Consider the following 26,660-nt stretch of genomic DNA (forward strand, 5'->3'; position numbering starts at 1 on the left):
TATTTAGTCGAATTTACGGCTTTTAGATTAGACTGATTTATCGTGTAACTGAAGTTTAACGAGTTCCTTGTAGCACTCATGTGGATGACCTCACACTTTTCGTTATTTAGGGTCAACTGCCAGTTTGTTTTGATCTTCTGATGACTTTATTAGACGATAAACTACAGCGTCATCTGTAAACAACCGAAGACGGCTGCTCAGATTGTCTCCCAAATCTTTTACACAGATAAAGAACAGCAAAGGGCCTATAGCACTACCTTGGGGAACGCCAGAAATCACTTCTGTTTTACTGGATGACCTTCCGTTAGTTACTATGAACTGTGACCTCTCTGACAGGAAATCACAAATCCAGTCACATAACTGAGACGATATTCCACAAGCACGCAATTTCCCTACGAGCTGCTTGTGTGGTACAGTGTCAAAAGCCTTCCGGAAATCCAGAAATACGGAATCGATCTGAAATCCCTTGTCAATAGCACTCAACACTTCATGTGAATAGAGAGCTAGTTGTGTTTCAGGGAATGTTGTTTTCTAAACCCATGTTGACTGTGTGTCAATAGACCGTTTTCTTTGAGGTAATTCATAACGTTCGAACACAATATATGTTCTAAAATCCTGCTGCATATCGACGTTAACGATATGGGCCTGTTATTTAGTGGATTACTCCTACTACCTTTCTTGAATATTGTTGTGTCCTGTGCAACTTTCCAGTCTTTGGGTACGGATCTTTTGTCGAGCGAACGGTTGTATATGATGGTTAAGTATGGAGCTAATGCATCAGCATACTCCGAAAAGAACCTAATTGGTATACAGTCTGGACCAGAAGACTTGCTTTTATTAAGTGATTTAAGTTGCTTCACTACTCCGAGGATATTTACTTCTACGTAACACATGTTGGCAGCTGTTCTCGATTCGAATTTTGGAATATTTACTTCGTCTTCTTTTGTGAAGGCATTTCGGAAGGCTGTGTGTAGTAACTCTGCTTTGGCAGCACTGTCTTCGATAGTACCTCCATTGACATCGCGTAGAGAAGGCATTGACTGTTTTTTTACCGCTAACATACTACACACACGACCAGAATCACTTTGGGTTTTCTGCCAGGTTTCGAGACAAAGTTTCGTTGTGGAAACAGTTATAAGCATCTCGCATTGAAGTCCGCGCTAATGTTCGAGCTTCTGTAAAAGATCGCCAATTTTGGGGATTTTGCGTACCAAGGAGGATCATCTCCGTCGTTTGTTAATTTATGTGGTATAAATCTCTCAATTGCTGACGACACTATTTCTTTGAAGTTAAGCCACTTATATTATTAATTAAGTAGAATTCATCTACAAAACTACCGTTCAATATCCTTGACATCCATTTGTTGTAGAATCTTAGAACCCATTCTGAACTCAAACATAATATCTCGAACAGAAAGACCTCTTTCATGCCAACCGGTTTGAATTCCGAGAACATCCATCCTGTGAAACACAACTGAGACTTTTCTCATATGCCATCCTGAAAGCCATGGATCAAGGCAATCCGGTTCATAAAATATTTGTCGATTCACGAAAAGCGTTTGAGTCGGTACCACATCTACACTTATTATTAAAAGCACGGTCATGTGTGGTATCAAGTGTGATCTGTGACTGGACTGAGGACTTTTTGGTAGGGAGGGCGCACCACCTTATCTTGGGTAAGAGTCAACGTGACACGTAGAAGTAACTCCGGGCGTGCCCGAAGGAAGTGTGTTGCGACCCTTGTTGTTCATGTTCTATGTTAATGACCTCTCTGACTTTTTGCAGTCATCTGCAATGAAGCTGCAAAAAATATTCATTCACGGGTTGGTAAGCCGGCCGGGGTGGCTGAGCGGTTCTAGGCGCTACAGTCTGGAATCGCGCGACCGCTACGGTCGCAGGTTCGAATCGACCCATCTGGAACGGGTCAACTCATACAAATACCTGGGTATAACACTTCGTAGGGATAAGAACTGGAAACACTTTGTGGGGATATGACCTGGAATGGACAAATAGGCTCAATCGTGGATAAAGCACGTAGTAGACTTTGGTTTATTGGTAGAATAATGGGGAAGTGCAGTAAGTCTACAAAGGAAATTCTTTACAAATCATTCGTGCGGCCCATTCTAGAATATTGCTCAAGTATGTGGGCCTGTACCAAACAGGACTAACAGGGAATATTGAACGTATGCAGAGAAGGGCAACACGAATGGTCACAGGTTTGCTTGATGCGTGGAAGAGTTCACAGGGATGCTGTAGAAACTGAACTGGCAGACTCTTGAAGATAGACGTAAACTATCTACTAACAAGGTTTCAAGAACCGGCTTTAAACGATGACTGTAGGAATATACTACAGTCCCCTACGTATCGCTCTCAAAGAGGTCGTGAGGACAAGATCAGACTAATTACACTACGCACAGAGGCGCTCAAGCAATCTTTCTTCCCACGCTCCATATTTGAATGGAACGGGAAGAAACCCTAATTAACTGCTACATGCACTTCGCAGTGGTTTGAGGAGTATAGATATAGATGTAAAGGACAAAAAAATCAGTGAACCAGTTCAGTGACACGGGTTTATTTGAATGCTTGCCCTAGGTTTCGATAATTATAAAATTATTTTCTTCAGGAGGAAATTTTAAGACCTAGAAATTACACATTGGTTACAAAGGATTCAAGCAAAAGAGAAATAGCAAATGCGGATAAAATACTGTAAGCGAAGAGTACACAATTCCTTGTTGCGTACTGTGGTGAAAAGATGTGTTAGATATACAGCCGTTTGGCTCTCATCGAGCAGAAAAATCACCGCAAATAAATAAAATAACAGCTCATGATAATAACATCAGCGTTAACTTCAAGAATAAAATTTGTCATCTGACTAACGTACTGTTAAGTAACGGTAACTTACATGTAGAGGACACTCTGTGTGTGCGCGTTAGACATATGCAAATTCGCATGCTGCGTGGCTTACATAAAATTAACTGACAAATAAAAATTGCCCATGTATAGGTGCGCGTCATCAAAACTCTAACAGTGTAACATAAAAACATAATATCTTAAAATATTTCTGAATATCAGATTTCTTTCTTCCTGCATGACAACTAGAGTATGATCTAAGCATCTATTTCTGGATAAGTGACGAAAAGATGTACTTGAGGGAAATGACATCCTCGACAAAGTACGTGCCGTTAAGTGGCCGCGAGTAAGGACTTAAAGCCGTCAAGGAAATCCTTATTTCTAGCCTGCCTCTTTTCACTCAAGATAAAACCACGTCTGTTAGCTAAATATTTAAGTCTCCATAAATTTTACAACCTCTTCCTTCTTTATGCAACAGTGCAATTTAGTCTAGCTTTCACGAAGACTGTTCAGAATTTAATTAATGTTCTGCACAGATGGAATTATTCGTTTAATCACCTCCTCCATCCAGCAAAAAATGTCCTTTAAGCCTAACTTTGAACATCCGTCCAGCTTGTTTTATGTAATATCTTGGACAATTATAACACGACATTTTGTAAACACCTGAGTCGATAAGTGTCTTCTTTTATCCAAAGCGTGCGCAATAAATTCACCCTTTTCTTTCGGTTTGGATATATATAGAATATTTTGTTTCCTAACCATCAAAACTGATTTAAACGGATGATAGTTTCATCTTTGAATACGTTTGCTCTCCAGTTTGTGACATCTATGCAGCGTTGGAAACAAATTCATTACCTGAGAGAATAAAAAAATCGGAAGGTCGGTGGACCAACTGCGTTGGAAGCAAAGAAAATTATGTTAAGAAATAAAATATTGTTCTTGTATACCGATCCATTCTCGAACGTTGAATGTTTGTACATTTTCCGTATCTCTGAAAATGAACATGGTGATTTTACGTTACACCAGACCTGGCAGCATGTACTCTTGCGTTCGACGGTGTAAAACTGGTAATTTATAGCTCACAGTTCTCATAATCAATTGAGATTGTGGCCGGTTTTTTCGTCTGAACGTTCGCTGGAGGAGTAGGGTGCGGGGGTGTTGGATGGAGGGGGGAGGGGGTGGCGGGGGCGGGCGATGTTTGCTAATTCACGTACCACCAAGCTAGAGCGGATTTCGCAGTGACAGTCATAAATTTCTTGGCTTCATTCTGCTCTGCATCGATTTTCATTGTATGGGCGTTGTTTTCCCGGAGGCGGAGAAGAATACGCAGCATTAGAGTATGCAAGCGCTAGCAATGCGGAATACAATGTACGACTATTCTCCTCTAAGCCCGAGTTATTCACGCTGGTTTCCGGCGAAGATTAATTTTACTACTACGTTCCGCAAACGTTTACTCACTTCTGGCGGTAGAATTTCATTTCTGGTTTTTATTAAGCTTACGTTGCGAACCGCCTGTTTCACAAAACATCATTTGCAGTTACATCAGTGTTGTATGAATGAAAGCTAGGAATTGAAGTTTGAGATTCATATGTTAAACTTTTAATTTTTATAATCAATCTTTGGACACAACAAGAGCGGAACAAAAACACGTTCGGGAAAGTGCATGAGTAGCTGGTTTATAAAACGAAAGCAGTGGCTTACTGAAACCTGCACTTATCGCACATTGGGACCTGCAGCTTTCGTGAGTATTCGTACTGAATAATATGGGACCTGAACCTTGAACTCAGATTTTGCCTAATTTCTGTGTTTAAAGGCTTACGAAATGACGAGTATAGTAAAGCTGTATTAGACTGCATACTAGTTTCAAAGACTTTTGAGCTCTGCTACGGAAAGGCTTCGATGAATGTCGACGAAACACTTCCTCTCAAAACAGAATTGTAGGCTGCTTTAAGGTCTATGAAAGTAGGTGACTCCAATCCTTCAAGTACAGTTATCAATGTGAATATGGTGACAACACCTGCAGTTGAATCTGAAGTCAGTCTGTCTTCCACTCCCACGAATTTGCCTTCGACATGCAGAGTAATAGAACCTTACGTTTAAAAAAATGTGTTATGTTTAGGTAATGACCGATTTTACTGCTGTAATGATGTTGACTAATTGGTAGTGGCTGAACAGGTTAGAAGAATTGCTGATAGTAGTTGCCCACTGGGGACTTGACAAGTCACTGATTTGCACAAGTGAGTTTGATCTTCAGAATATAATGAAATGATTCTAATGTTCTGTAAAAAATTATCGATTTGTGATTCCTGGGATACGACAAAAAAAATCGTTCCTATTTGCAGATATCTTACAATACGTCGGTACTGAGGCACAGACATTAGGCAAAGTATTGTACCACGTACCCATTTGTTGTGGAAACGGTTGATGTCTCGGTATTGCAGAGGATATCTGCAGTTCCTCCATGACACCTGTCATGGAGGAACACCTATTACAACGTGTGGACAATGGTGTACATGTTTGCAAATAGCTGGCAGTGAAATTCATCTAGGTCACTTGTCTGTGAAACGAATTTTACTTGACTGTAACTTGTGATCGTATCATCTGCAAAGTGAATAAGAACAGTACGAGGCTGATTTACAATTACGGGCAGAATTCTGCCGGTGATCGTTTACATAATCATTGCGATACTTATCTTTATGTAGACTAATTTGCCCATCAACGAGGTTCCGTTTGGCCTAAATGGGATCACAAAATTACGTAAGTCATAAGCAAGTACTACAGCTGTCACCAACCAACAGCGATTTGTGCTGTGTGGTAATGTCTATGGTCACATGGCCGGTCTTACCGAACGATTGAGTGGACTAGCATACTTGGTATTCTTAAAGTCTTCAAGTCGTGAGTCTCTGGTCGCCGATGGTAAATCTTTGACAAATTGTTTCAGAAAGACACTACGTTTAGCGGAACTCCGAAAGTAGTTTCCGATTGAGTGCACTGTCCATACGCCATTCCTGACAGCCTTCAGAGAATGGGAATCAGCTAAGGCTATGTTCAAAGAGTGTGCCGCGCAAGTGACCGCTCAGTGCCACTGCTCCGTCGTATCCCCACTAAGAATTCGCAGTTAAAACCGACTGGAAACATTAAGTTCGCTAACACAAGGCTATAGCAGATATAAACGATTCTCCAAGACTCGCATTTATTTGTAAATCTGCATACCGCACATACTTTGTGAACAGTTTGCTCTTTTATAACATCACGACATATTTGTGTTATCTGGTTTTGAACATCAGCACTGATGTACTGTGTGTTCTTCGGACCTTTTGCAGATGCCTTTGCATATCTAAATCACCAACTTCACTTACAACCTTAGGAGATATTGTCAATTTCCATTACTTATCACTCGTCGTCAGGTGACATTAAATTTTCAGAGTCGTGAAACTTCCTGGCAGATTAAAATTGTGTGCTCCGCGGGGTAGCCGCGCGGTCTCGGGTGTATTGTCACGGTCCGCGCGGCTCCCCCCATTGGAGGTTCGAGTCCTCCCTCGGGCATGGGTGTGTGTGTTGTCCATAGCGTAAATTAAAGCTAGATTAAGTAGTGTGTAAGCTTAGGGACCGATGATCTAAGCAGTTTGGTCCCATAAGATCTTACCACAAATTTACAACTTACAAAACTGTCTCCCGAACCGAGACTCGAACTCGTGAACTTTGCCTTTCTCACGCAAGTGCTCTACCGACTGAGTTACCGACGCACGACTCACGACCCGTCCCCACAGCTTTAATTCTGCCAGTATCTCGTCTCCTACCTTCCAGACTTCGCAGAAGCTCTTCTGCGAACCTTGCAGAAATAAGCACTCTTGGAAGCTCAGTCTGTAGAGCACTTGCCCGCGAAAGGAAAAGGTCCCGAATTCGATTCTCGGTCGGGTACAAAGTTCTGATCTGCCAGGAAGTTTGGGTAAACAGTTTTGATCTGCCATGAAGTTTCATATCAGCGAACACTCAGCTGCAGACTGAAAGTTTCATTCTTTCAGCGTATTGTTTGCCACAAAGAGCCAGTTCCTGTCATTTTCACAAATGACACATGCACTTTTCTATTGTTACCATCATGACGAGCCTTTTCGCTGTTCAGTTGATGCACAACAAATATTTCCTTTCCTTCTGCTATCTTAAAGTATCAGCATGATTCGACACATTTTAGATTATAAAATGGTTTCGCGTGACCCGAAAAATCTTTTAGAGCTTTCTTCCAATTAGTGTACGGCAGGGTTGCTAAGGGGAACAAGTTGTTTATGGCGAGTTTTCCCTTCTCATGACGAGGGAATGTTTTATTTAAAGGTAAAAAAATAAATGGAACAACTCAGCCGCAGCTGTTTGTCAGACAGCCACATATGTGCGCCGCTAGGCGGCACTAGGGCGAAGCAAAGCCGATTATTTATTAAACGATAACGCCTTCGAAAGCAGCCGACTCTCAGTTATCACTTGAGAGCCTGGCAAGTCTACAGCACGTCAGGTAAGTACACCTGTCCACCACCCAAGTAAGTCACGGGTCAAGGCCAAACTCGTGACTGGAAAAAGCCAGCTCTGAGTTTTGGCTACTGGATGGGAATTAAGATAATCACGTGTACACGGAATGTTCCAGAAAGACAATGAAGGAAGGTATGTAATATAGGAAACACATAAAAAGTCATCCATGGGCAGTAGTGAATACTCACAGAGTCAGTGAGTAATTAGTAGTATTAGAGTAAGTAATCAACGAAGTCAGCAGTAGCTTTGGCGACAACAGCTACTGATGGAGTAGTAGTACATCCACGAGATGAAAGCCCTATTCCAGCCGACGCAACAACAACTGACAGATGCGGAGGAATTTTGCAAGCGTCTTGCACGCTGCTCAGCCAGAGTGTTATGATCACCTACCTCAAAGCCGATATGTCCACCTTCGGCACAGATAACAGCGGCGGCGCGTCGTAGTGTGGAAGCAATGGGGCCTTAGAGGGCGCCGGGGAGGACTTCGCACCACATCTGCACTCACAAGTCGCCTAATTCCCGTAAATTTCCAGTAGGAAGGCGATGAGCTCTGACGCCACATTCAATCACATCCCAGGTATTTTCGATCGGGTTCAGATCTGGCGAGTTGTGGGGGCCAACACATCAACTGGAACTCGTCACTCTGTTCCCCGAACCGCTCCATCACACTCCAGTGCATTGTCTTGTTGAAAAACGGCACTGTCGTCGGGAAACAGGATCGTCATCAAGGGGTGTACGTGTACTGTAACCAGTGTCCGGTACACCTTGGCCGTCGTGATGTCCTGTACAAGCTCCACTGGACCCACGGATGACCACGTGAAGGTTTGCCCCAGAGCGTAAAGGAGCCGCCTCAAGGTTGTCTCCCTACAGCTGTGCAGGTGTCAAGGAGCTGTCTCCCCAGAAGACGACGGATTCTCGCCCTCCCATCGGCACGATGAAAAATGTATCGGAATTCATCAGATCACGCAACGCTCTGCCACTGCGTCAACGTCCAGGTCCAATGGTCACGTGCCCACTTCAGTCGCAGTTACCGATGTCGTGGTGTTAACATTGGCCCATGCTTGGTTCGTCGGTTGAGGAGGCCCATCGTTAGGAGCGTTCCGTGCATTGTGTGTTCAGACAAACTTGTACTCTGCCGAGCATTGAAGTCTGGCATCAGTTCCGCCACAGTTCGCCGCATGTCCTGCTTTACCAGTCTGCCCAGTCGACGACGTTCGACATCTGTAATGGTGGGTGGCCGCCTTTCACCTTGGTTTCGCTACGTGTTGAAGACACTCACCACCGCACTCCTCGAACACCCGACGATTCGCGCAGTTTCCGAAATGTTCGGGCCGAATCTCCACATCATCAAAATGTGCCCTCGGTCAAACTCAGATCGCGCGGCTTCCCCATTCTACACACGGGCAGCAGGATCACTGATACTACACACACCGTACGTGTGTCTGACTAGCAGTCACTTCTCGGCTGGTGAGGTTATTATCGCCTGAACGTTTTTATATCGATTCATAATGTTCTGGCTGGTCAGTGTATATGTTCGTTGAATAGTTTTGAAAAGAGACAGTCTGTCTGTCCCAATTAGCGGTTTAGCGAATTTCGTTTGCTACTACTTGAATAGTACTTGTCTCCTGTGAGTAAGGCCAATGGGCCAACGACATAATAATTAGATAAAGTGGAAACTGAGTTGCTAGCTAGGCCAAGTGGTCATTGATTGAATAGACGACAAAACAAGTGGAAACAGTTGCCCTCGTTTCTGAGCTAGGCATTCTAGGGAGTGCATTTTGCCTTGATCAGAGCAGAGAGCCACGTGTGTCTTGTCTCTTGATAGTAGGGAGCCCACGTGTAATAAGACGGACTCATAGTGAAAGGAAGACAGTAAAAAATTGGTACCATTTGTAACTCACGTATGTAAGTTAGTCGGTCAGACACATCGCGTATTAATATGTCTAATGACAAATAAACTTAGTTAACCGAGTTCATATCACCTTGCTACATTGGCAGATCACCGTACCGGACAAAGATTCTTCTCTGCACCCCAGTTACAACCTAATACAACCAAGGAGGTTCAATTCCCTCTCGACTCCGTTACAAAGATTAATTAGGCGGAAACATAAAGATCAATGTTGTCGTCAAATTCCTGATTGCTATGTTCGCTATAATTGGAGTCTGACTTAATTTGAAATGCAGTAGTATCAACAGAAGTTGAGTTCGCAGTTGGTTGAGAACGTTCTTTTTTTGCATACGAAATTCAGAAGAAACCAGATTCTCTCTTATTTGCTTCATTTTTATCCAGATTGCAACGCTGAACTCATTGTATTAAACAAGCTACACACATCCAAAAGTTGAAGTTAGAAAACTTGCAGAAACCAAAACACGTCGAGAAGAGGTCCACACTTCGTTCCGCGTCAGTCACTGAGAACACGATGAAATGGAGTATACGTCTGCCATAGACATTATACGTGTCATGGTAACTACATAGACTTAACTGTGTGGAGTACGACTAGCGATATGCATTAACGATTAGGAAGCTGTAAGGTTGGTCTTAGGTTAGTGGGACAGTGCCAAACAGAACGCGTTACCACGCTGGAAGTTGGCATCTGTCGTCCCTGTGACCGCACATAGCATACGTGCTTGTACGCTTTGCAGATCCTTTTACATCGCACAACAACCTGTGAATTAATGAAGTCAGTCATTTCCCGTGTACCAACTGCTATGAGATTTTAGGTAGCCACTCAGGATAGCAATAGTTAACTCCTATACGTTTCAGATCTATACCTGAAAAAAATTCGGAGATATTCAGAATTACCTAAAACCTAAATTCTATAACTTCCCATTAAAATCAATATCTTGACAAGTTAATATGTCTTTCTAAATGCATTAATGTTGAATTACACTAAACACTTTTTTGCTAAGTAGTAAATTAGTGTAAATCTCATAATGCTATCAAAAAGCAATTAGTTATATTTGTTTGACATTATTATTTTCATTAATTCTACTATCAGAGTGAGTGAAAATGTGAATGCAGCATGCATGTTATGTAAATTTTGGAATTAGTTAATTAGAATTAGAATTAGAATTAATGGCCAATGAGGATGTGGATCATATTGTGTAATCGTACTGTGAGCCACATACATCGCATGATGTAGTTATTCTAAACTAGCCAGTCTAAGGATTCTAGAACCAAAATCTTCTGTTCTTAGAGCAGGTAAAGGTGGGGCTGTTTTGAATTCAAATGCTTTTGGAAATATGCAAAATATCGGAAGTAATTAAATGAAATTCAGAGTTGGATTTTATTGAAGGAGGGAAATTACCACACTGTCCCTGAAAAGCTATAAATCTGACTGAATAAATTACATTCCATTCCCTCAGAGAGGAGAACGATCGTATGTTCTGGAAGCAGGAGAGGTTTGCGCTGGCTCCACTCCAGGAGTCATGATTGAGTCGTAGTAGCGTTAGGTCCTGTTGTGTTCGGTGTTCTACTATTTTTTGTTGTAGTTTGCTTTTACTCAGCCTATTAGTGAATCGGAAACTGACGATATTCGCTGTAAATGACGTTTCCGGAAGTTTTGGGTTTTTAGCTCATTTCCGATGGTCTATAGAATTCCGTGTGGTGTGCTGTGTTAACGTATTTCAGAAACTTCAGATAACTGAATACTGGTTACTTTGTATGGCACTGTGCGAGAGTACTACACTGGTAACCGTCGTGTGAACTTTCCAGTTGCTTACTGACTGGCAAAAGTTGTGATTGTTCGGACACCAGGACCCTAGTTCTATGTTAGAGACGGAACACGCTATATGATTGAACGGAATAGTGCAAACTATGTGTGGCTACATGCTTTTACGTCAGGCACTTTATGTTAGGGCAGAATTGTTAGCAGCATTTGTACTACTAAAATGACACTACAGAACAGAATTTTAGCCAGTAACTTGTTTTATTCAGAAGGCGTTAGCTTCAGTCAGATCTGATAGAATGAATCCCTTTTTAAGTCATGCCACAGAACAATTTATGCACCCTGCTGACACGTATAAGAGCTGCCAGTTTTTTAAAAAAAATTCCATTTGAACCACTCGGCCGCGCGGGATTAGCTGAGCGGTCTAAGGCGCTGCAGACATGGACTGTGCGGCTGATCCCGGCGGAGGTTCGAGTCCTCCATCGGGCATGGGTGTGTGTGTTTGTTCTTAGGATAATTTAGGTTAAGTAGTGAGTAAGCTTAGGGACTGATGACCTTAGCAGTTAAGTCCCTTAAGATTTCACACACATTTTTTGAACCACTCGCCTCAGGGCAGGTTACGGTTCTAAGGAGCTCTCTAAGGTAACTGCGTGAATCCCCTAAAAGGAACGACCCCGTTGCCGCCGCATGTCCATCAAGTCACATACATGTAGGTCATTAGGAGATTGCAGGTTATCATTTGTAAGCTACTTCTCGTCAAGTAGATAACACGACCGCCTCTTTATACTAAAAAACCGTTAGGCGCTGTTCCAAATGCCATAAGTGTAAGGGGATCCAGGGATTCTACGTGCCAATCCCGCGCAGGGCAGGTAACTGCGCTAACGGTGAGTCTAGCTCTTACATAGAATATTTCGCAATGGAATTTGAGTGTTCGATGTCTCTATACACGCCAAACGTTTTCATTACGGTCGGAATTATTACTTTTTACCTAAAACAGGAGAAATTTTCACGTGAACTACTTAGTTCTAATCACAGCGTCTTATGGGCAGCAGAAGTGGCAACACAGGAGGAGCCGACAATACAAGGCTCTCTTTGATGTGTTATTAGTGGCAGCAGTACATTCCGTTCGCTATTAAATACTAACTAAATGAAACAGGACTATAATCGGTTGTTTGTGTGTCACGCAAAACAAGTCTGAAACGTTGTTTGGCAAATGAGGGGGGGTTGGAATCGAGCCCAGAGTTGCCCTTGCAGATGCGGTCTTAGCCAGTGCCATTTATTCCCGAAATACTCGCTTCATGGCGATGCTGCGGGCCAGGGGTGAAGGTCGGCCGGCTACCGGTGCCGGCTGTCGCAGCGCTATCTGCACAGCGGCAGTCGCGTGTCGGCCTTGGCTCGGTGGCGCAGCGACGTTCCGCACGTGACGGCTGGCTGCGGCGGACTGCGGCTCTGACCGCCAGGCGGCGCGGCGCGATCGATGGGCCTGCCGCAGCGTGGTCACGTGGGCCGAACCACGACGGACGCGCCCGAGGCTGCCGAGAATGCAACGGACAGCGCATTCATTTAATAGTTTATTAGTGCTTGGCTGTTTACGTTATCCAACAGTAACAACCAAACGAGCTTTGTTGCCTAGTCTCCCATTAAACGGAATTCTTACATTAAGGCTCCAGAAATACGTTGCCGCTAGAGCGCAACGTGTTTCTTCAAATTATGCACTGCGCTCATAGATGGCAGCGAGCTACGAGAATGCAATCAGTAAGGTTGGCTGCTTTCTACTATCGATCCTCAGCTGTTATAATGGTGCTTTCTACAGAGCAAGAATCGCACAATTAGTGACGCCCCTGTCCTAACTTTGATACTCCACTATCTCAAGTACTGACGACTAGCAGTTTGCTGAATTACTTGACGACCAGCAGTTTGCTGAATTACTTCACCAACACACCTCTGTTTAGGGACGGTTGATCATACCGATACTGCACATGGCTTTGACCCTTGACGTAATAATATGGTACGTGGCGCCATACGCGCGCGAACAGAGATAGAGGAGATCGCCAACGATGTTAATTTTTTTCTTTTTAATTTATTGACTTTCGGTACTTGGCCTTATGGCCATCTCAAAGGAGGAAAAACGATACGACGGTTTTGTGAGTTGCGATTTCAAAAGATACACCCGTTTAGTGCATATCCTGCTATGAAGTTAATTTGCTTAAGTCATTTTATGCGACGCCATGTAAGCGAATTTCCGTGCAGTGACGACAGTATGAAAATCGGGACAACACAGCACCTAGTCCCCGAACGGAGAAGACCTCCGACCCGGACGGGAATCTAATTCAGACCCCTTCAGTTAGCAATTTGCCGCACTGACCCCGTAGCTACCGAGGCGGACAGACCGTACTAAGTTCCCACTACTATATTAATTTTTTTTAAATGTGTGTTGTAGCTCGAAGTGGACATCTACATACATCTCTGAAACAGGATGAGAATAGCATAGCAGAGTGTATGGTACTACATGTGAGGGTTTCTTCGCGTTTCAATCGCGTGCGGGGCACGGGAGAAGGTTACTTAAATGTTTCTGCACACACTGTAGTCCAATTTTGTCTTCATGGAGATATGTAAGTATATTTAGGCTATCTCTAGATCCTTCTCTTAATACTGGTTCTTAGAATTTTATAAAGAGGCTTTCGTGCGATAATTTGCATCTGAGGATTCAGCTTTTTTAACATCTGAAGCCTGTTGGGAGAGTACTTTGAAAATGCAGCTAGTCTACAGGGGCGACCATTTACTAATCACGCGTGGATTCCATTTTAGAATACTGCTCAAATGTGTGGGATCTACACCAAAAACGATTAATGGGACATATTGAACATATAAAAAGATCGGCGCCACAAATGGTGACCGATTTATTTGACTCACGAGAGATCTAGGTTAGGTTTGTGGTTCACTTGTTGACACGATCCCACAGGTCTTAAGTTGGCAACGGAACTGCAAGTTTCCCTCCAATGCCGATAGCAGTCGTGCAGGATCTGGTGCACGCAGTGGAGCATACTGACTGAGCCACACCTCCAAGTAGCTCTGTACCACGAACGCTCTCTGCCTCTGCCATACAAGACAGCCAGCGGCAGCTACTCAGCCCATTTGTGCTTGCACCCACATCGCTACACGATGCTATCCAGACACCGCCTAGGCGCTAATCATTTCTGATCCTGTCCAGCTTTCCTACGATGACAGTTGCTGCACCACTCTGTACCCCAGCTCTCCTTACTGTTGTGTGTGAAGTTGTAGACAACAACGTTGAAAAGTGACTGATTGTGGGTTGGCAAAGCCAGTGAATGTGATTTCATGATAATAGATACACAATGGGATCAAAAGTATCCGGACACCTCCAAAAACATATGTTTTTCATATCAAGTGCATTGTGCTGCCACCTACTGCCAGGTACTCCGTATCAGCGATATCAGTAGTCCTTAGACATCGTGAGAGAGCAGAATAGGGGGCTCCACGAAACTCACTGACTTCGAACGTGGTGTAGTTATTGGTTGTCACTTGTGTCCTAAACATCCCTAGGTCCACTGTTTCTGATGTGATAGTGAAGTGGAAACGTGAAGGGACATATACAGCACAAAAGCCTACGGGCCGACCTAGTCTGTTGACTGACAGAGACCGCCGGCAGGTGAAGAGGGTCGTAATGTGTAATAGGCAGACTTCTATCCAGACCATCACATAGTAATTCCAAACTGCATCAGGATCCATTGCAAGTACTATGACAGTTAGGCAGGAGATGAGGAAACTTGGATTTCATGGTCAAGAGGCTGCTTATAAGCCGCATATCACACCGGTAAATGCCAAACGACGGCTCGCTTGGTGTAAGGAGCATAAACATTGGACGATTGAACAGTGGAAAAACGTTGTGTGGAGGGACGAATCACGGTACACAATGTGGCGATCCGATGGCAGGGTGTGAGTATGGCGAATGCCTGGTGAACGTCATCTGCCAGCGTGTGTAGTGCCAACAGTAAAATGCGGAGGCGGTGGTGTTATGGTGTGGTCGTGTTTTTCATGGAGGGCACCCTATGTTGTTTTGTGCGGCACTATGACAGCACAGGCCTAAATCGATGTTTCAAGCACCTTCTTGCTTCCTGCTGCTGGAGAGCAATTCAGGGATGGCGATTGCATCTTTCAACACGATCGAGCACCATAATGCACGGCCTTGTAAAGAACTGGCCTGCACAGTCCTGACCTGAATCCTATAGAACCTTTGGGATGTTTTGGAACGCCAACTTCGTGCCAGGCCTCTCCCACCGATACCGATACCTCTCCTCAGTGCAGCACTCCGTGATGAATGGGCTGCCACTCCCCAAGAAACCTTCCAGCACCTGATTGAACGTATGCCTGCGAGAGTGGAAGCTGTCATCAAGGCTAAGGGTGGGCCAACACCATACTGAATTCCAGCATTACCGATGGAGGGCGGCATGAACTTTTAAATCATTTTCAGCCAGGTGTCCGGATACTTTTGATCACATAGTGTATAATCCTAGTTATGTTAAATATTTTACATGTATTGGATTTCCATGTTCGCCATTTTAACGATGCCATGGGTCAAAGCAGATTGGTGAATAGTTGGGTTTTCGCATGTTCCATGTCGGCCGATGTGGCCGAGCGGTTCTAGGCGCTTCAGTCCGGAACCACGCTGCTGCTACGATCGCAGGACCGAATCCTGCCTCGGACATGGTTGTGTGTGAAGTCCTTAGGTTAGTTAGGTTTAAGTAGTTCTAAGTCTAGGGGACTGATGACCTCATACGTTAAGTCCCATAGTGCTTAGAGCCATTTTTTTATTACCGAAGTGCTACTGGCCCTGCTAGAGGAAGAATCACTTGAAGTACGTAACCCGTATGCCGGTGTTTCTACCACGATGGGGCTTGGTTCACCACCACTTGTGGCTAGGAAAGCGCTCAACCAGCTCTTTCGTGGTCGCTGGATAATACACGAATGCGTTATCATTTGCCTTGCACTTTCACTTGATTTAATGTCACTGAACTTTTTTTTCTATGCAGTTAACCCAAAAATGAAGTCAATGGACAACATATGACGATCAAGAGGATTTACAACATCGTATTGTTGCAGCATGTGCAATGATATCGAAAGCCACTCTTCAGGCTGTCCAGAAGTCCTTGCTCCAACAACTGCAAACATATATAACAGTAGAGGGAAAGCATTTCGAAAGCTTGACGGCTGTAATTTTAAGGAAATGATTATTGACCACATTATTTTGTGATCTCCTTTTTGTTACTGTTGCTGATGTAATTTTGTAATTTGACATTAAACTCATGACGAGAAGTTATTATTTAACAGTCTTTATACCACGTCTGCATAACACAGCAGTCTGTTTCATGTTCAAAACAGATAAATCCGAAATTCTAAATATTGTAATTTCTGCAAAACTAGTACGCAGATTTTTAAGAGCGGTACGCAGTTGAATTCGTCTCTAGCAAACCTCCGATACTAGCAGCAGAAATTAGTATAATTCCATTTGAAAGCAGCGAAGTTGATCCCCGTATGGGTGTCATGAATATAGCTATGAAAAGAAACTATACTTAGTTTAGTGATGTCTTCTGACAACTCATCTGGCTGGAAACAGCATTACGATATCTCAAACGGTTCAGGAAATGTCTGGGGCGGACAGTTTAGCTGAATCCCAGATGGTCGAATATTCCCGTGTTATTGTCGTGAACGTATATGGGAGAGGTTGAATGATAGTGCAACCATGACTCGGACGTCCATGCCTCATCGTAAAGACTTAAGTGGCCAGCTCGCCAGCTCTGTAAAATATAGGCGGCGATATGTAGCAGATCTGACGGCAGGCTACAATGCTGAAGCAGACACAAGTGTTTCAGAGCACACCAATCAGCATATATTGCTGAATGTGCGGCTCTGCAGCAGCCAGCTTATACGTGTTCCCATGTTGACCCAACGACATCATAAATTACGAGTGCGATGGGCACGGGATCAATAGAAATGTCTCGTCATGTTGGATGAATCACGTTTCTTGTTACATCGGGTCAATGGTCGCGACCAGATGCACCATTATTCCGGCGAAAAACTGCTCCAAACTTGCAACGCCCTCACGAACGCACGCTGCTGGCGGCGCTATTATAGTATTGGGGATTCTCAACTGGGCTTCCATGGGACCATTGGTTGTAATCCAAGACACCATGAGAACTGTGGACTACGTGAACATTATTGCGGACCATCTGCATCCCTTACGCTTGATATCTTCCCCGACAGTGTAGGTATCTCCCAGCAGGACGAATATCCGTGTCACAAAGCCGGAATCATACTATAATGATATGAGGAGCATTACACGTTGATGTCTTTGCCGCCGACCTCATCTGAAGCCGATCGAACATACCAGGGCCGCTATCAGACCCAACTCCACGCCCACAAACTACAGACCCGTAATATACCTCCTGCGAGTACACATGTGATGCCACTTACCTCTTGTGACACACCTAAGACTTGTCAAATTCCTGCCACGCGGAATCGCTAGTGCATTGCGTTCCAAAGATGGACCAACACGCTATTAATCGGCCAGTCGTAATGTTTTGGATTGTCAGTGTATGGTCCTGTAGGAAAACATAGGTTGCATCAGGCCTGGGCTTAACTATCTGGTGTCCTGATATCTGCCCACTGTAAAAATTAAAAGGACGAGGAATGCAGCATATTCCTCTTGGCTCCAGAATGGCGTGTGGATGAGCAGGTGTCGAGAAAGAAAGATTGACGGGTGATGATTTTATGGCTGCCTTGTCAAAGCGAGGTGTCGTGTTCCCCGCTCACACTAAAAACAGTTGTAACAGGATTAGGAACGTAGCAAATGTAAACTCAACTCGTTCTGATCGCCAGTGTGCTCCAGAGCGCCGTAGACGAAGGCGCCCAGGTTGATACTGTGTTTCTTGATTTCAGAAATGGATTTGATGCAGTTCTGGATTGTCCTTTGGTGAAAAAACGGCTACCGTACCGAATACCGCACCTGATTTGTGACTGTATTCAGGCCTTCCTAGCAGACAGGACTCAACACGTCGCTCTTAACGGGTCGAAAACAACTGTGGTACAGGTACTTCGTAAAGTACCCACGGGGTTAGTACAGGGCCGTTACTACTCGTATGTGCATTGTACGTAAATGGTCAAGTCTGTAAAGACGGAAGATCCGTGAGGCTGTCCGGGTATGATGCAGTTGTCTGCAGGAATGTTGTAACTCGAACGTGAAATGCCAGAAGATTGCAGAAGAACGACGATTGGTGATGGAGCAAGCAGTTGAAAATGAAATTTATTTAAAAATGAAGTGTTGCGCAAAAACAGGCATAGTGATCCAATATCAACGATAAATCACTGGAAGCAGTAACAGCAGTAAAGTATTTAGGAGTAACGTTCCGGAGCGATCTAAAGTGGAATACCCGTATAAAACTAGTTTCCAGGAAAAGCAGATGCCAGGCTGATATTCATTGAAAGGATCCATAGTAAAAGTAATTCGTACTCGAAAGAAGCAGCTTTACAAAAAACTTGTTCGACCGTTTCTTTAGAATTGCTCATCGGCCTGGGAACCTTACCAGGCTTGGTTGATAGCGGAGATAGAACAAGTCCATTGAAGACCGTCGTGCTTCGTCACAAGTTCATTTAGTAAATGTGACAGAGTTACGGAGATGGTCAACAAACTACTGTGGCGGACGCTGCAAGAAAGCCGTTGTGCATCGTGGAGAGATTTAGTGCTGAACTTCCGAGAGTGTACGCTGTAAGAAGATCCCAGGAACTTTGTATTTCACCCCCTCATCCCCCCCCCCTCCCCCGCGGCCGCCTTCCCCCTCATTCCCACATGTGTCTCGCGAAACGGCTACGACGAGAAATCAGGGAATAACAAGGCATACGGAAGCTTATCGATAGGAACATTCCCAATGCATTATTCCCAAATGAAGAAGGGAAGGGTAGAAGATATAGTGGTACCTCCGCCGAGACACCGTAAGGTGGCTTGTAGACTAAAGATGTAAAAAATTTTGGTGAGTGTCCTTTTGTCAGGAAAGTCGTGCGGTTCAGCAGATACGATGATTTTATTGCCTGCTGTGGCCAGGGATTTGTGGTGGGGGATTTATAGTTGTCTTGCAAAAAGCAGGTCTCAAGCAACAAGGTAAACATTACACTTTGCTTGATTGTAAAACAGTGTTATAACGACAGAAAGTACTGAAATTACTGTGCAAGAGAGATACTACACTTGCTACACACAGGAATGTACACTCATGTTCAGAAAACTGAAAACACCTTGAGCGAATAGATAATGATGATGATGATATTTGGTTTGTGGGGCGCTCGCTTATCAGCGCCCGTACAAATTCTCAACCTCTGCTCATCTCATCATCATGAATGATGATGAAATGATGAGGACAACACAAACACCCAGTCATCTCCCTGACCCCGCCAGGACCCTGTGCTCGGGAAGCGAGAACGCGACCGCGAGACCACGAGCTGTGGACTTTAGAGACAGGACATTCATATTCATAGGACATATACATCAGTATTTTCTGTAGGACGTTCATATTCACAGGACATCAGTATTTTCTGCAGAAATGATTAGCATTTTAGTTATCTCTGTTCAGTATGCGTCCTGTTGCCAAGAAGTCACAGGGTCCACCACGGGCCCAGATAACTTGTTCCATCGATGCGTCTAAGAAGCAAAGGGTGTCCTGTGGATAGCCATCCACGCTGCATTCACCTGGTTCCAACGTCCATCTGGGGTGGTTGGCTTTGGGTCATAGTGCTGCACCCATCGTTTCACGATATAACCTACCCATTTTTGATTGGCGACAGGTCTGGTGATCTGGCCGGCCAGGTCAAAAGACTGACATCCCGTGACACCAGCAATGCACGTGTTCATGCAGCAACATGTGGTCGTGAATTGCCTTGCTGAAAAATGGCTTCTGGGGTGTTGTGCAGAAAAGATTTGGCTACGGGTCGCAGGATATCATTCACATAGGTCACGCTGGTTACAGTGCCCTGGACACGCACCACCTGTGATTTATGGATGTACCCAAAAGCATCCCACACCATAAGGCCTTGAGTTGGTGTTAATGTGTTGTGCGAATGCAATTACTGTGATGCACCTCCCCCTGTCTGCGGCGAACCAAAATGCGGCCATCATTTTCAAAAAAAACAGAACCTGAACTCGTCCGAAATACTATCTGATGCCCTTCCCGCCCCCAGTGACGTCGTTCCATACACCATTGCCGTCTAGCACGTTTCTGCACATTCGTCGAAGGTAGACAGAAAAGTGGACGACGCGTACGTAACCCATGCTGTAATAAACTGCGGCGGACTGATAACCCTGATGGTGTGTTATGTGTTCCTCTGTTCCACTGTTGCGCCAGAGCAGAGGAGGACGCAGATCTGACCTGCACTGCCATTCGGATGAGGTGTCGATCTTCTCTTGACCCATCTCGTCGTGTTCTACGGCCTTCCGTGAACCATTCTGCAAACAATCGTTGCACTGCCGACACACTTCGTTCCACACGAACAGCAGTATCCCGGGTGGACGCATCACATTCTCTCACGCCAATAAGGCGCTCTCTTTCCGACTCACTGATTAGACGGTACGGTTTGCGTATACATCTGCGAGGCATACTACACATCTGCTGAAGTGTCACTGATCCATAACCTTCAGCTTATAGCGACAACGAGAGCCACAGGTACATTTTACCGGTAGGAGGTGTTGCGACGCAATTTCGAGGTTGACCTCGAACCTGCGGGCCGAAATGGTTCAAATGCTAATAATTTCTGCAGAACATACTAATGTACAAGCCCTGTGAATATGAACGTCCTATCTCTAGTCGTTCAAGGTGTTCTGTTTTTTTCTGAACATTAGTGTATATCTTCCGAGTCAGAGCTTCGGTAATTACCTATTGTGAAGACTGTTAGCCAGGCGTTTCGTGTGACTTACCTTGTTCTTTAACCCTTCAGAAAATCTGCTCGGAAAATATGATCGCATATCTTGATTATAACTAACATTGGCACACTAGTGTAGATTCACACGCTAAAAGCATGCACTACATTACGTTACAATACGGATTAATGATTAATGTTCCATGTAATCGATATACACTCATGCTCATAAATTAAGGATAATGCTGATACATTGTGAAACAATGCTCTGGTGGTCGGTTTGCAGGTTTAAATCACCTCTGGGTATGACCATGCGGTGCATTTTACCTGCGGTCCTTGCACGGTGGCGCCGGCAGCAGTCCACATTCGCAAAGTTGTGTTGGTGCATGTCAGAGTACGGTGCAGCGAGTAAGTGTGCAGACGTTTTCAGACGTGCTAATGGTGACTGTGTGTTGAAAATGGCTCAGAGAACACATATTCATGACGTTATGAGGGGGGGGGGGGTAGAATACTAGGGCGACTGGAGGCTGGTCAAACACGGCAGGTCGTAGCACGGGCCCTCCGTATGCTACAAAGTGTGATCTCAAGATTATGGCAACCATTCCAGCAGACAGGAAACGTGTCCAGGCGCTACAGTACGGGACGTCAACAGTGTACAACACCACATGAAGACCGATATCTCACCATCAGTACACGCAGACGGCCACGGATTACTGCAGGTAGCCTTGCTCGGGACCTTACTGCAGCCACTGGAACAGTTGTCTCCAGACACACAGTCTACAGACGACTAAACAGACATGGTTTATTTGTTCGCCCGGAGCCCTGCAAGGTGCACTCCACTGACCCCACGTCACAGGACAGCCCTTAAAGCATGGTGTCAAGAACACAGTACGTGGTCATTGGAACAGTGGTCCCAGGTTATGTTCACGGACGAATCCAGGTATAGTCTGAACAGTGATTCTCACCGGGGTTTCATCTGGCGTGAACCAGGAGCCAGATACCAACCCCTTAATGTCCTTGAAAGGGACCTGTATGGAGGCCGTGGTTTGATGGTGTGGGGTGGGATTATGATTGGTGCACGTACACCCATGCGTGTCTTTGACAGAGGAACTGCAACAGGTCGGGTGTTTCGGGAGGTCATTTTGCACTGTCCGCCTTTTCACGAGTGAAGAGGATTCCATCTTTCTCCCGATGGATGATAACGCACGGCCTCAACGAGCTGCCATCGTGAAGGAGTACCTTGAAACAGAAGATATCAGGCGAATAGAGTGCCCTGCCTGTTCTCCAAACCTAAACCCCATCGAGCACGTCTGGGATGCCCCCGGTCGACGTAGCGCTGCACGTCTTCAAACCCCTACGACACTTCAGGAGCTCCGACAGGCACTGGTGCAAGAATGGAAGGCTATACCCCAACAGCTGCTCGACCACCTGATCCAGAGTATGCCAACCCGTTGTGCGGCCTGTGCACGCGTGCATGGTGATCATATCCCATATTGATGTTGGGATACATGCGCAGGAAACAGTGGCGTTTGGTAGCACGTGTGTTTCGGGACGGTTTTCTCAACTTATCACCAATACCGCGGACATACAGATCTGTGTCGTGTGTGTTCCCTATGTGCCTATGCTATTAGCGCCAGTTTTGTGTAGTGACACGATGTGTGGCACCAAATTATGCAATTATCCTTAATTTATGAGCATGAGTGTAGTCAACGGCGGGCAGTATCCCGAATTTGGAAATCATGGAGGAAGGAATCACTTGTGACCTTGTAAAAGGAAAGCTCACTATTCACCTGAAATAACTTAGGGAACCGCTGAATATCTAAATCAATATAAGGAGGTGAGGAATTAGACCTACTTTTCCTGAATAAATAAGTGCCTATGACGACGATATATTCATTATACGACCCCATGTTGTACGGCCGATAAGTGGTTTTCTTGTCGCCTCACTGCAAACCTCTCAGGGAGAAGGAAGGAAGACTACAGCTTAAGTCCTGAAGACGACGCCGTAATTAGAGACGGAGAACAAACCCCGGCAGCAGAAGGAAAATCGCCATGCAGTTTCAAAAGAACCATCCCGTCATTCACCGTAAGTAATTCATGGAAATCTCAGAAAACATAAATCTGGATGTCCGGACAGGGATTTGAACGACTATTCTCGCTAGCCTCTCAGCATCTAGTTTGTAATGGAGACAGGAAAAGATCCCCCGTTAATCTCCCTTGACGACTTAGAAGAAATGGTTACGCGTCAATGGCGACGTCCAGTCTCAGAAGAAAAATGTATAACGAGGGCTCTTGGAAGTGTGAATGTAGGCATGAACTGGCGTAGCGGAGATGTGACGTCTGAACTACATTCGCAGAGGTTCCATCTCCGGCGGAGATTGAAAGGCTCTCGAGCTAGAGCAGCGACGGATGAGAATCTGCTGGGCAGAGCTTTTCTGCTTTCCTTCCACGTATGCGCAAGGTAATGGAAAGAATCAATAGGAATTTATGGAAATTCGACACGAAAAAGCCTACATCCCCGTGAAGGAAGGCAATGAGTGTCTCAGATTGGTCAAGATGATTGTGATTACCGTCTGTGAGCGCGTTAGAAGGCTCTGCATCTCAAGTATCTGTACGAAATTGAAGGTGGATATGATCAGATGCTCTATATCACAATGTTCCTATAGCAAAAAACAGTCAGTAGTCACGGACAAAATCCGAACGTACAACGAACTGTGATCATAATGTAATCCATTTAAATAATGCAAACTTTGATTACCTGGGAAATCAGCACGATCCCTTGCAAAGAGAAGCTGCTGGAATCTTAAAAATACGGCCAGGAAATAATTCAAAAGCAAGTGGTAAAGAAAATGCCCTATTATCTGTGTTGTGTTAGGAGAGGTGGAGGAGGAAACTCCTCGCGTTGGATGTGCGTATAAGGACAAGAAGTCATTTTCTGTTACATAATCACCTTTCAGGGTAGCGTACTCTGTTCCGCGATTTTCAGAGAGTAAATTTCATTCCTGAGGTTCAGATGTGAAAGGCGTGCCGAATCACTGTCTACGATTTCACTGAGGTTCAAAACGTAATCCACCAACAAATTTCCTAAATATGAAAACAAAGAAAGAATGTGAATAGAATGGATGTTGTCCCAACAATTCTTACTCAGATCCCTCAGTTTTCTCACTGTCAAAACATCTTTGAGAGAGGACACAGCGTCGTGATGAAAGATCTTGGCCTGCAGTCATTTTTTTTAAATTTATTTATTGTTCCGTGGGACCAAATTAAGGAGAAGTCTCCATGGTCATGGAACGAGTCAATACATGAAATTATAACACGATAGTAGAAACAGATAAAATGAAATATAAGAAACATATTCAGGCGACAAGTCGTAAGTTTAAATAAAGTAAAGTAACAATGTAACACAGGAATTTGCTTAATTTTTCAGCCCCTCCAGGAGCTCCTCGACAGAATAGAAGGAGTGAGCCACGAGGAAACTCTTCAGTTTGGACTTAAAAGTGTTTGTGCTACTGCTAAGGTTTTTGAGTTCTTGTGGTAGCTTATTGGAAATGGATGCAGCAGAACAGTGCACTCCTTTCTGCACAAGAGTCAAGGAAGTGTATTCCACATGTAGATTTGATTTCTGCCTAGTATTAACTGAGTGAAAGCTGCTAACTCTTGGGAATAGGCTAATATTGCTAACAACAAACGACATTAAAGAAAATATATACTGTGAGGGCAATGTCAGAATTCCCAGACTATTGAATAGGGGTCGGCAAGAGGTTCTCGAACTTACACCACATATAGCTTGAACAGCCCGTTTTTGAGCCAAAAATACCCTTTTTGAAGCAGCAGAATTACCCCAAAAAATAATACCATGCGACATAAGCGTATGAAAACATGCGAAGTAGACTACTTTTCGTGTTGAACTGTCACTTATTTCAGATACTGTTCTAATGGTAAATAAAGCAGCATTTAATTTCTGAACAAGATCCTGAACGTGGGCTTTCCACAACAGCTTACTATCTATCCGAACGCCTAGGAACTTGAACTGTTCCGTCTCGCTTATAATATGCCTATTCTGTCTGATCAAAATATCGGTTCTTGTTGAATTGTGAGTTAGAAACTGTAAAAACTGAGTGTTACTGTTATTTAGCATCAAATTATTTTCCACAAGCCACGAACTTATTTCATGAACTACATTATTTGATACTGTTTCAATATTACACACAAGATTCTTCACTACCAAGCTGGTATCATCAGCAAACAGAAATATTTTTGAATCACCTGTAGTACTAGAAGGTTATCTAGTTGGTCAACAGCTGTTGGGCGTAGTACATGCCTTCCGTCTCATAAGACGATAACGCGGTGGAGTCCAACTGACTTAATTGTCTGTCACTCTGGTGGGACCTCGATATCCCGACTCCGTTGTATTCGGCTCAGAACATCACGGCGCGTGCTTGCCAACAGTGTTGTACAGGATAGTAGCTTGGCTGGCAGTGAATGGCGGGCGAGAGCACAGGGTGGCAGTACTCACCGAATTGGTCATCCCAGGGAAGTGCAGGCACACTGGCTGGTCGGGCCACGTCTTGCTGACGTAGAAGTGGAAGTCCCAGACGCGGTCGTTCATGTAGGTGCGCAGCGTCTGGTGGAACTGTGGACACACGGACAGCCGCTTCAGTCTGGGGCTGGCAGAGGCGGTCTACAGCTGCTACTGGCTACTGTGGTGGTTGTGGCGACGTGTAACGTGCAGGACATAAAGTTGCGCCACGATACCTTGTCTCAATACAAAATACTTACATAAAATATTCTTCCCTTTTACATTTCGTTTTTCTTTATTGAAGACTACGGTGCTTCAGCTTGCATAACTTTTTACAACTGTGTTAAAATTGCAAAAAAAACGTAACATATAGGAATATTGTCATCCGAATTTCATCAGCTCACGGTCCAGATGAACTTAACGTAGCGAAAACCTATGTGTCAGGTGTTTATTCCAAAAAGCACTGGGTGTTAAAAAAGTTATTCGAAGGAACGGGTGAAAACGGCAACGAAAAAAAAAATCCATTAACTGGAGGATGAAATCTTGTAATTAATTTTCGCTCGTAATATTCAATATTGTCACTTCATTAATTTCTTAAGCCGCGCAAGATGTAGCGCGGATATTAATTAACCTCGGTTAATTTTTGAAATATATGAGCGCAATAAGTGAATATCACAGTTGCGGACTACGAGGGTGGTTTGAAAAGTTCTCGGAACGGAATAGAAAATACAGGGTGTTTCAAAAATGACCGGTATATTTGAAACGGCAATAAAAACTAAACGAGCAGCGATAGAAATACATCGTTTGTTGCAATATGCTTGGGACAACAGTACATTTTCAGGCAGACAAACTTTCGAAATTACAGTAGTTACAATTTTCAACAACAGATGGCGCTGCGGTCTGGGAAACTCTATAGTACGATATTTTCCACATATCCACCACGCGTAGCAATAATATGGCGTAGTCTCTGAATGAAATTACCCGAAACCTTTGACAACGTGTCTGGCGGAATGGCTTCACATGCAGATGAGATGTACTGCTTCAGCTGTTCAATTGTTTCTGGATTCTGGCGGTACACCTGGTCTTTCAAGTGTCCCCACAGAAAGAAGTCACAGGGGTTCATGTCTGGCGAATCCACGCCGCCTCCTGTATGTTTTGGATAGCCCAAAGCAATCACACGATCATCGA

The 26,660-nt window shown here is 44.4% G+C and overlaps 1 protein-coding gene across 1 annotated transcript in view; it reads right to left on the reverse strand.

Moving 5' to 3' along the window:
- LOC124605219 overlaps positions 1-26,660 on the reverse strand; it is a 174,962-nt gene that overhangs the window by 145,960 nt on the left and 2,342 nt on the right. The window contains exon 2 of the mRNA XM_047136806.1: positions 25,470-25,586. Within this exon, the coding sequence (XP_046992762.1) occupies positions 25,470-25,586 (117 nt within the window). The remainder of the gene's footprint in view (positions 1-25,469; positions 25,587-26,660) is intronic.

Source organism: Schistocerca americana, chromosome 1 (genome assembly GCF_021461395.2).
Source record: "Schistocerca americana isolate TAMUIC-IGC-003095 chromosome 1, iqSchAmer2.1, whole genome shotgun sequence".
In the NCBI taxonomy this organism is placed as follows: Eukaryota; Metazoa; Arthropoda; class Insecta; order Orthoptera; family Acrididae; genus Schistocerca; species Schistocerca americana.